This window comes from Tasmannia lanceolata, unplaced genomic scaffold (assembly GCF_043159265.1).
Source record: "Tasmannia lanceolata isolate RefF3 unplaced genomic scaffold, GAP_Taslan_0.1 ptg000023l, whole genome shotgun sequence".
NCBI classification, from domain to species: domain Eukaryota; kingdom Viridiplantae; phylum Streptophyta; class Magnoliopsida; order Canellales; family Winteraceae; genus Tasmannia; species Tasmannia lanceolata.
The window spans coordinates 2917388-2929050 of record NW_027518700.1 but is presented as its reverse complement, the minus strand read 5'-3'; the positions used below and the strand labels follow the sequence as shown (position 1 = coordinate 2929050).

At 37.5% G+C, this 11663-nt stretch overlaps 2 protein-coding genes across 2 annotated transcripts; both read left to right on the top strand.

The window, feature by feature from the left end:
- Positions 1–1719: 1719 nt before the first annotated feature.
- Positions 1720–6895, top strand: LOC143856518 (ubiquitin-conjugating enzyme E2 4-like). Its single transcript, XM_077366760.1, has 4 exons — positions 1720–2468; positions 4144–4258; positions 4467–4519; positions 4666–6895. The coding sequence occupies exons 1-4, from the start codon at positions 2390–2392 to the stop codon at positions 4830–4832; spliced, it is 414 nt and encodes a 137-aa protein (XP_077222875.1). The 5' UTR covers positions 1720–2389; the 3' UTR covers positions 4833–6895.
- An 829-nt stretch (positions 6896–7724) lies between these two features.
- On the top strand, positions 7725–10529 carry LOC143856517 (putative inactive receptor kinase At2g26730). The gene is made up of 2 exons (XM_077366759.1): positions 7725–9197; positions 9676–10529. Exons 1-2 carry the CDS (start codon positions 7907–7909, stop codon positions 10248–10250), a joined length of 1866 nt encoding a protein of 621 aa, XP_077222874.1. The 5' UTR covers positions 7725–7906; the 3' UTR covers positions 10251–10529.
- The last annotated feature ends 1134 nt before the right edge of the window (positions 10530–11663 follow it).

The following is an 11663-nucleotide window of genomic DNA, read 5'->3' as shown; positions in this document are numbered from 1 at the left end:
GAAACAAAAAAAAAGACACTTAATTTCACAAATCCTGTCTCGAGATACCCTTAGTTACTTTTTGTGTTGCAAAAAAACAAATTATGACTTGCATTTGTCGAGAAGCTATGAGTTGGCAACTCATTCCAGTGGTTGCAATTAAAATTACAAGTATTCTGAAAGGTACCATGTAGATGAAACTGGTGAATTACATTACAGATGTATTGTATCGGGACACTGTAGCAGATGAACATGCAGGCAATTCCCATGCATTAATATGCAGTGCTTTTGGTATTGAAATTAGGGATTCCCATCTCCGAAATTCAATTGGAAGTAGCCAAACATGAATTGTAGAACTCTTCACTGGCCAGTTTGGGGAGCCCACAATCATTTTGGAGAAGGAACCTGTAGCTTACAATTTGGTTGATCCTCTGATTTCCATGTGTGAATTTTCACAAATGCTTCCCCAATGGGATGATGATGCTAGAGATCCTTGATCAAACCATTAAGCAAAATATATTCATTTTGGAGCCTTTTCAAAGAAATGAATTTGATAAGAGAAGGTCGAGGATAACTCTAGAGAAATTATTTAGTGATTCTCTCATGACAGCATACTAATTTAGTAAAATTGTGTTTTAACCTATATTTTTAATCAAAGATCGATTAAAAATATCTATTCTTTGGGATCCTCCCAAAAATCGATTCTTTAAGATCCTTCCTTTCTTTGTTCCGTTTGAAGAAATGAAGGATCCCAAAGAATCAATCTTTCTTTTAGTTGCTGAATCTCTGTTTGATTGATCGATCTCTTGGTAAAACATTTCTAGTTTGAGGGAGTTTTAAGTTATTTAGCGGGATTTTGGTTTATTATTTTAAATTTAGCTTTAATTTGTGGCATGGTTGGTCCCCATTTTGAACTCTTTTTTAAAATAAAATAAAAAAAATTGACAATTTCATTGATACTATGAAGATTACATTGGGGACCAGGGGTCCCTACTTGCATTACATATAATCAATTAAGATTGGCCAGGAGCATACTCCTAGGCCAGTAAAAACCAAAGGAAAAGATCTTCTGGGTCAACCGCTACAGGTAGGTCCATACTTCCATACACTGCCACCATGCCGAATAACTATTTCACTTCCCTTTCAAACTCTTCATCTATTAAACAAGCCTAGAGTACCTTCACCATTCCCCCTTCCTTTCCTTCAAACTGCCCAATGGTCTCAATTGATTCGAATCCAACAAGTACCATTTTTGTGGGCCACATCAAGTCATATGTGTGACCCGCCATGTCACACAGACTTCTCCACCACTTTCTAGCTGGCGAATTCGATTTTTAAAAATTTCGCTCAAAGACCTAAAGCTATTGTGCGCCCCTAACCGTGCACGATGGCCAACCCATTGAATCCGATCTTCAGCAGCCTCCGCCTGTTCCGGGGGATCCCCATTAAACCACCAATCCAAAAAACCCAAGTCTAACCCTAGAGACCACCATTATTCACCCTAATTTCTTCCTCTTCACCTCCACCAGAAACCTAAATCCCCAACCTTACCCTTCCTTCCACCTAACCCTAGAAACCATCATTGTTCACGCTAACATTCTTCCTCTTCACTTCCACCAAACCCTAAATCCTGAACCATTTTGAACTCTTTAAGTTAGTTAAAAGTAAAAAAGTTTGATGCTAAAGTTATAAAGAGGGTTACATACCTAAAATGAGAATATCCCTTAATAACTCTCCCTCTCTCTCAGTATGTGTATCTCCTTACGTGGACCCTTGGTGGGATAATGCCACAAATCCTTGGTCTAAACCTTGAGCAAATAAAATTTAATTAGGGCCCTTCCAAGAAATGTGTTTGAGAAGAAATGGCTAACGATAGTTGTAGAACCTCCACCAAAGAAGCTGAGTTTACCTGACCTGCCTATAAGAAAGAACGGTTCTGAAGGACATAATCCCATCTTTATGAACTGCATGGATAAATAAAGCTTCATTATGTTGGTGTATTTATTGACTGTGGTCATTAGTCTTATTTAGTTGGAAATCTAGAAGAAATATTAGAAGGGAAAACAAATTGGGGCTAAAATTAGTACTGAGAAACGATGGATTTATGGTTTTGGTTGAAACTGAACAAGATGTTGTGATAATTGCCATTCAAAAAAAGAAAAAAAAAGAAAAGAAAAGATACTGTGATAATTGGCTGGCCTGATTCCAATCTGATTTTGGTCGCTCTATTAGAATCACCTTGGCACTTTTCAAGTTTTGTCACATGTTATTGGTTTTCTGAATATATGAATGCACACGGAAGGTTGCTTAGATTCTGCACTTGAATTCCCCTACAGGCTTGTTCGATCGGAATGGTTGATCTTTTATTCTATGTAGCTAACTTTTGCGATATTGTGTTGTCTTATTTAGGATGATGAGTGACTATACAGTGGAGACAATCAATGATGGAATTAACGAATTCAATGTGGAGTTTCATGGCCCAAAAGAAAGTATATTATTTTCTGTCCTTCTGTTCTTTTCTATAAATGTTGTCCCTGTTGTGTGTTTGTAGGTTTTCCTGATGAATGCAACCTCCCTGGTTATTTACATCCTAAATCAGGGTGCATGAGAAAGTATTTTGTGGGGTTGGTGGCTGGTTCTAGTTTTGCAGTTTATATGATAGAACTCCATATGGTTTGAAATTCATCCTCTTTAACTGAAAGAAGTTTCCTGATTTATAGAGTATTTGTTCAGATATGGAGTTGCATATGATTTCCGATCAGCATGTTTTAGTGCCTTCTTTTGTCTGGATTTAGTGACAATCCATGATGCCTAGTTATGAGTATACCGTGTTTCGTGAGATTCAGAAATGGATGCTTATGTGGGTTTTTAAATCTAACATGATAATACCATCATAGATTTAAAATGGAAATTTCCTTCTAACTAGGGTTGTTATCCGTTCTCTTTGCTTCTCTATTCGTTACAATTTTTCCCGTTTTGCCTATGTCTTTGTTATATTGCGAAGATTTATATTTTATATCGTTTGTAACTAAACCTGTTTTATTCAAAGTGCCTTGTCCAAGGAGCGTCTTAAGTACTTCTAGCTCAAAAACCTTGGATAAGGCTCCAATGCTCTAAATTTAGGAATCTCGATGTGGATCAATGATGTAATTCATAATATTTTCTTCTCCATTGCATGGATTTGTTAAAACGAGTGATTATCGACTTCTTTTGACCAAACCTGATGTATTGGCAGTCCTTCACTTTATAATCTTTTCTTCTTCATTGTGCGGACTTGTTAAAACGAGTGATTATCGGCTTCTTTGACAAAACACTGACGTATTGGCAGTCCCTCACACATCTTTTTATATGTGAAGGACATGCCGACAACCCTTACCTGTAAATGGTTGGGTGGGAGGCATTGCTTAGATGTTGCTTAGATAAAACCGAAGAAAAATAAAATTAAAAATGATGCATGTCAATATTGTGAGTATAAAATGTCAATAAAATTGTATAGTTTATGCACAACTTTTCAGAAATAAGATCAGTTAGGCCTGGAAGTTTTTGACCAGCAAGGTTGATTGTGCTGATATTTGAACTATTACAGGCCATGTTTCAGCTATAAGTTTGCAGCTTTTCATCTCCTGTGATAAGTCTCTGGAGGTTCACGAATGGGCATAATGCATATCACTGAAAGTGTATTAGATCTCTCCTCATCAAATGTGTCCGTCGAAGTCTGTCACTATATGTTCTCTCTCCCAGTGAAGAGCTGCTTGTGCCATGTGGATTGAAGTAGCCTTCTATCAATAAAACCTTTTAGCATTAAAAAAACAACTTGAAATTCTAGCTCTTCATGAAGTTTAGATGACCATTTCTTAATGGTTCAAAAAAATGAAATTTAGATGGCCATTTTATTATCTGGGAATCTTATTTTGAAGATTGAAAATATCCATAAAGCTGTGATATTGAGATTCTCAAATAAGTTATGTTTCATGTCCGATACTTCAATTGATAGTGTAAAACTGGTCATACACTACATATTTGCTTATCCTTTCTATACCTTTGCCAGTCAATTTTTAAACATGAATTCATGCATACATTGTAAAGGCTTTATGCCGATCTGAGTTTTTATTGTTGTCTATCCAGAAATTGCATCTGCTCATCTTTGGATCATGGTGCTTACAGGCCTTTATGAGGGTGGAGTATGGAAAATCCGTGTGGAGCTACCAGATGCTTATCCATACAAGTCCCCTTCCATTGGTTTTCTGAACAAAATATTCCACCCCAATGTTGATGAGCTGTGAGCATACACGCACTCCTATAGCCGAAAGGAAAAAAAATTCATTTCTCTCCTTTGTTTCTGGCATTTTGCTTTAATGATTTCCCCCAGACTATATTTGAAGCATTTCTTGGGAAACTTAGGATCGTCTTTGCTTGCTATATGGACTTGATGTTCATATTTCCTGTTCATTTCTTGTTTCCTTCTCTGATTTTATTATGGATTGCAGATCTGGTTCTGTATGCTTGGATGTTATCAACCAATCCTGGAGCCCAATGTTTGGTAAAACCAAAAGTCATGCCTTCAAAACATGGGTGCATGGGTGAACTAATGGATTTTTTCACTGATATTTAAGCATGTGTACTAATTCATTCCTCATTTTGTATTGGGAGTTTCAGAAAACTTACTATGGCTGCTTTGGGCTGCAGATCTTTTGAATGTGTTTGAAGTTTTCCTTCCACAATTATTACTTTATCCAAATCCTGCAGATCCATTGAATGGTAATGCGGCATCGTTGATGATGAAGGACCAGAAACAATATGGACAAAAAGTAAAAGGTACGAGCATCTTAACAATTCTTTATTCTCTCACCTAGAACAGGGCGGATTTCAAAAGATGTTTGCTGCCTTTCTCATGATTTTTTTTTTTAAAGTAACAGAAATTTATTGATAGAAAGAGTCCAACTACAGAAAAGGGGACAAGGCACCCCACTGGATACAAATGCAAGTAAAGCAGCACCAGCTGCCTCGATATTGAAAGCTCTATAAAAAAAACTGACCTATAGTAATTATATGTCTGCGAAATTTTCGGGATGTAAAATCTGGCAAAGACCACTTATTTCTGAAATTATATTTGCTAGATTCCACGGTCCTGGTGCCTTGTTACTAGTCCACACCATAAATTGGTTAAAAACAGCGTTATGAAAATCAACAAAACATACTTTTTGATAATGGGAATATGGCCACTGTATCTTTTGTCCCTAGAAATGGTGATTAATTAGCTGGCTGTCTGTGCTAACACTAGTTGTGGCCTTTTATTTTTAGCACAAATTCAAGTAGGTGATTTAGTTGGTTACTACTTTCTACCTGGGCTCTGAGCAACAATGGTTGCTTTTTTTAATTGGAATTTGTCACCTTTGAGTGAATAAAAATTAAGAACTGTTTTGAAAATGTGAAAAACAGCCATTTCCAATTACAACTCCATTTTCTATAGTGGAAAAGATCTTCTCAAGACATGGATATGTTGTAGGAAAAGCATTTGTCGTGATAATGACAGGCAGGAATCTGTTAGTCCCTAAACCCACCCCACCCCCCCTGCAGAAAATTACTGGATAGAACTCCAAAATTTTCAAAAGTTTGTAGAATATACTCCTTGAATCCTTCAAACAATCCTTTAATAATATGTTATTTAAGAAGGGCATTTCAGTATCTTGAAATTACTATCTCCATTTGTAATTTGAGTTGGGCTCCTATGAATCTATCATTCTGTAGCAGAAAGGCAGTATATCGAGCATTTGGGGTTATGACTCCTTGAGGCATATGGGCTGGGTTTTCCTTGACCAACAAAAGTGTTGGAACCTCGCCGATGGCGAGCCAAATGATAAATTCAAAGTATTTGGAAATTCTTTTCTTAAAAACTCTATAAATACTTTCACAGGAGTTGGTTTGTGCTTATGCGGTAGTTACTAACCTCACGCTATAGTACATTGTATCTCTTATATGTTATCAATCTCTTATCTGTCATCAAATTCTTTCCTTTTTCACCATTGTTTCTATTAATGAGTTATTTCCCTTTTCCTCATAAAAACTGAGTATTGCGAGCATTATGCAAAGAAAGAGGACATTGCGAAGACTGCTGCCGAAGATAGTAGCGATGAAGATATCAGTGATGGCCGAAGCACAACGTCAAGTGACGATGTTGTCGGACATGCGGATCCCTGACAAAAGTTCTCTGGAACAGAATATCTTCATTTATAACCACAAAATTTGTTTACTGAATTGCCTTTGTTTTAGTTATATAACTATACTAGTAAAAAACCCCGTGCGATGCACGGACCGACAAAGAATTGTACGGACCACATCATAGGTTGATCCAAACCGTCCATGTGATGGAACACAACATCAATATGTTGTGCCGGTAAAATCATTTCCATAGGCTGATCCTAGCCCTCCAATCTATAGAGGTTTCCATAATCTGTTGTTCATCTGAAGGTGCCCAGAATTTGTAAATATTTTTACAGGTTTGCGGAATTCATAATATCCTCAAAAAATTAATAGGGAGACATAGTTTTTTCGTAATTGTCATATTTTGATACCTCTTCTTTGTAGTTTTTTCCGTAATTGTCATATCCAGGTACCCGTTGTCCGTAATTTCCATCAACCTTTCAAGAAATAGTATTTCAGTGCAGTTTTTCATCACATCAAATAAGACAAATCTCTGAATACATACAATTGCAAATGATGGGCGAGACATAGCGTTTGGAGAAGGTGGCTAGCAAATCAAGATTCGAAATTACCAGAGAGCTGTTAATGCCACAGATTTTGCAAATAATTCCGAACATTCATACCTTTTTTACCCTCACAAAGATAGTATGTACAGATATGTGGCGAGGGCAAAAAACGGTACAAATCATCCACATTGACGTGTTAACTGGACAAAATTCTCTCCTTTTCTCTTCTGCTGTATAGTAGTAGATATTTATTTGTTTTGTAAAATTGTAGTTGGAAATCTGCGTATATTTGCTCAGATACATGGGATAATGGAAGGAAGGAAAGAAAAAAAGAACACATACCTTGGTTTCTTTTGCAATGGATTATATATTACACACGATGGCAGAAAGTCACTTTTACGATCAATGGTAAAAGATTTTTATACCCAAATAGCTTGTAATAAGGGAGATTACCAATTCAACCTGTGGAGGAAGGCCACTTATTTGTAAAGAAATAGGGTTTTAAGATGAATGAATCAAAAGAGAGCATGAATCCCTACAAATGCCACCTCAGATAAATTTAATGAATAAGACACTAGAGAACCGCCACGTCGGATGAATTGTGTTAGGTACCTTACCAATACGCTAAAAGCTCCAACTGATGGGACGTGTTAGGCTAGGCCCTTTAAACCTGTCCCATTCCAGGCTGGGTCCCACCCAATCCATACCTAGACTGCCCCTCACTTAGGACCATAACAAATTGCATGAATCCCTAGAAAAAACCATGTGAAAACGATGAAATCATCTGTCATTTTCACTCCCGTCTATATTTTTGGATCGGATCCCATTTTAGTAGTGTTTTTCAAGTTCTTTATTTAAAGATGGGTTCGATTAGGATCCGATTGCGTGGACAGGGTTGGCCCTGATCCGAATCCGTCCAATTGAGAAGTGCCAGAAAGCATCTCCCTATCTCACTTTTGACCGTTTCTACCCGCCGGCATTTAAATTTTCAAATCATTTCTTGGCCTTGACTTAAAACTTCTAAGGCCATATTCCATCGACAAGACTACAAGCTTCATTGGAAAAATCAGCCAAATGGCCTTCAATCTTTCCAAAAATCATCCATTGTACCTTTCTTCTTGTTCTAAGAAAACCCATTACATATTACTGCCTTTAATTCATCAAAAAAAATCAACAACCCCCCTCTTTCCCACACCAAATCTCTCATTCCACACCCAACCATGAAACCAATCCCTTTATGGGTCCTTCCCATTTCTCTCCTCCTCCTTTTCAACCCATCAAATTCAGCAGATGATGTAGTAAAACAAACCCTTCTCAACTTTTTTAAAAACCTCTCCAATGGTAACATTCCAAAAGACCCCAAATTTTTTGGTTGGAATTCCTCTTCAGACCCATGTTCTTGGCAAGGTATAAATTGTGATACCCAATTGTCCGTTAAGCGAGTTGTGCTTGAAAATTTAGAACTTAGTGGGATTCTTGACACCAATTCCATCTGTTCAGTTTCATCACTCACTGTTTTGAGTGCTCAAAATAACAGTATCCATGGAGGGATCCCTTCAGAGATTTTAAACTGTAAGAGACTGACCCATTTGTATCTCAATAACAATCAGTTTTCTGGTAATCTCCCCGAATCGCTCTCCCGCTTAAATAATTTGAAAAGGCTATTTGTCTTCAACAATAATTTCTCTGGTAATTTGCCAGATTTGCCCAAGATTTCGGGGCTATTATCGTTCCTCGCTCAAAACAATCAGCTCACTGGGGAAATACCGCAATTCAATTTTGAGAATTTAGTAGCTTTCAATGTCTCTTTTAACAATTTCAGTGGGCCTGTTCCTGAACTTGGCGGTCGGTTTGGTACGAACAGCCTTATTGGTAATTCTGGGTTGTGTGGGAAACTGGTGGAGAAATTATGTCCGCCACCTGTTAGCGAAAAAGTCTCACCGAAAAAACGTGATGTGGAACGGGTTCTCATGTTTTTAGGATATAGTCTACTGGCTCTGGTTTTCATCATGTTCTTCACTTTTAAGATAATCTTTCGAAAGAAGACTAAGGGAAAGGAGGTCGAACACAAAAAGAAAAAGGCGGTAATGGATAGTCCAATAAACCATAGTAGTGAAACTAATGACAGTAAGACGCCCATGAGTAAATCTGAGTACTCGATGGCTTCATCAAATGAAAGTGATATGATGTCATCATCACTGGTTGTTCTTACCAATCCAGCAATGAAGGAGTTGAAGTTTGAGGATCTGCTTAGGGCTCCGGCGGAGTTGTTGGGTAGAGGAAGGTATGGTTGTCTCTATAAGGTGATGTTTGATGATGGTATTAATCTTGCTGTGAAGAGGATTAAAGATTGGACAATTTCCCCCGAAGATTTTCAGAAGAGAATGAGAACGATAGATCAAGCAAAGCATCCAAATGTATTGCCCGTGGTGGCCTTTTATTGTGCTAAACAAGAGAAGCTTGTAGTCTATGAATACCAGAAGAATGGAAGCCTCTTCCAGATTCTACAGGGTAGGTTCATCTCCACTTCATACAATTATATACATTTCTTTTTCTTCTGCAACATTGTTGAAGTATAAATGATTAAATAACACCAATTCTAACAGCTTAAGCTTTTGGAGTAATTGGTTGTTACATCGAGCAATTGCCTCACGGCAGGTCTTGGGTTCCAAACCCAATAACTCTTTTTTTTTTATTTGAAAGGTAACCAAACTTCATTAATAAGAAGATATGTACAACCCAATAACTCCTTGATATTAACAACACACGTGTATGGCCAACCCAAAAGAGAGGTCACATGTACCACGTGTATGGCCAACTGAAAAAAGTGGGGCCACACATGAGAGAGGGGGGTGGGGGGGCGTTGAAATATACATGATTAATTAACACCACCTGTAACAGCTTAAGCTTTTGGAGTAATTCGTAGTTTCACAATACATTTCTTTTTCTTCTGCAACATGTTATTGATGCTTTTGATTTTGAATCCCAGGAGGCGAAAGTGGTAAATTTTATTGGGATAGCAGACTAAGTGTTGCAAGTAGCATCGCTGAGGGGTTGGCATTCATGCACAAAGAGCTCTATGAAGATGGGATTTCTCATGGGAACTTAAAATCCTCTAACATTTTGATGAACAAGAACATGGATCCATGCATTAGTGAATATGGTCTAATGGCAGTCGACAGCCCAGCGCCCTCCCCTGTTGGTCATGCTAATAAATCCATGAATCAAAGGCGAGGTCGTCCCGATTATCCCTTTAAGGCAGACATATTTAATTTCGGTGTCATTCTTCTTGAGCTGCTGACAGGGAAGCTGGCACAAAACAACGGGTTAAACTTGGCAAATTGGGTACATTCTGCGGTTAGAGAAGAATGGACAGTTGAAGTATTTGACAAGGCTCTAGTCACAGAAGGTGCAAGTGAAGAAAGAATGGTGAGCTTGCTACAGGTGGCTCTTAAGTGCCTAAATCCTTCCCCAGAGTCTAGGCCAAATTTAAATCAAGTTGTTACCATGATCAACACCATCAAAGAGGAAGAGGAAATGCCATCCATTGTCTCTGAACCATGATGAAAACAACATTTCAACACTTAGCATGAAGATTAGCAACTGGCAAGAGATCTTGATAGGAGACCATTTTTGTTTAATTTTTCTTTCCTAATCAATTTCTATATTGACAAGCCTTTGAGGCCTGCAAATTTCTACTCAAATGTGGCTTATGTAACGATAGTGATACATTATGATGTGCATATGTTCGTAACCTTCTTCAAAAACAATAGTGATTGTTGCTGACTAATCTGTATTGTCTGTGTTCCTCTTTTGTACAGTTTTTCTGATTTATTAGTCATTATTGAAGCATTCCATTTAAAATTTACCAGTCAAAGACTTCAGTTATTGAAGCTCTTAGGTGCACACACACTCCCTTTCTCAGGCATTACAAGTTTCTTATGCAGGCCTAAATGACCCCAACAGTTTACCCCAAGAATAGTTCAACACTTCCTATCTTTATCTTAACAAGGATGATTACATAGCTTGCTCAAAGGAATCAGATAAAAGATCAATTATCATTTGTCCGTGTGATCAGCAGTCATATTCGCCATTGGTGGCTAATATTTGTTAGTTAGTTGGGTAGAAACCAGTTTCTTCTCACTGAAACAACTTAGCCATTGATGGATGAAGAAATAGTGGGCAAAGATATGTCACCAAATATCAAATCCCCTTAGCTTCTCCAAGGCGTCTAAGAAGAGTTGAGGAGATTAATGCTTGCACAAATTCCTCATTTTGAAGCACCTGTGAATAGAAAATTAATACGTATCAAGATAAATAAAGTATGACACAGGAAAAAATCCTGTAATGTAAGTTGAACAAATGCTCAATGTGACCTAACTTTGTTTGTTTCAAAAGAAGATTATGTTACTGCTTTAGAAACTTTTCATTGTATTCTGTTAAAATGACCAATGTCGATTCAACTGTTAATAGTAGTGTGTTATATATGCAAATTGTTCAACAGGGGATTGATTAAAAGACGCCAGTGTGTTATATATGCAAAATGTCCATTGGGGTTTGATTGAACTACACCTCTGAAGTGATAAAAATATACTAAACTACACCTCAAGTGATAAAATATTTGCAAGGCCATCTTACACCTGTGCAGTATAACAATGCCTACAACAATATAATTTGTAATACTCCTCTTCAACTTGAATATGACCCCGTAATAATATCAAAAGCTTGATGATGAAAATTTTCCATTAATTACCACTTAGCCTTTTGGGCATCATGTTGCCCATCTGATCTTCCCTGTCAAATATTCTCTTTGGACTACTTCGAAGCCCAACAAAAGTTTTTCTTAAACAATGGCATAGCTGGAAGCGTGAAGAAAAAGTCGGGGTTTGATCACTGTCGACCTTCGATCGATAGACCTTCGATTCCATGAAGGATGCTCTTCAAATCGATGAAGAGAGATAAAATCACTACTTTAAG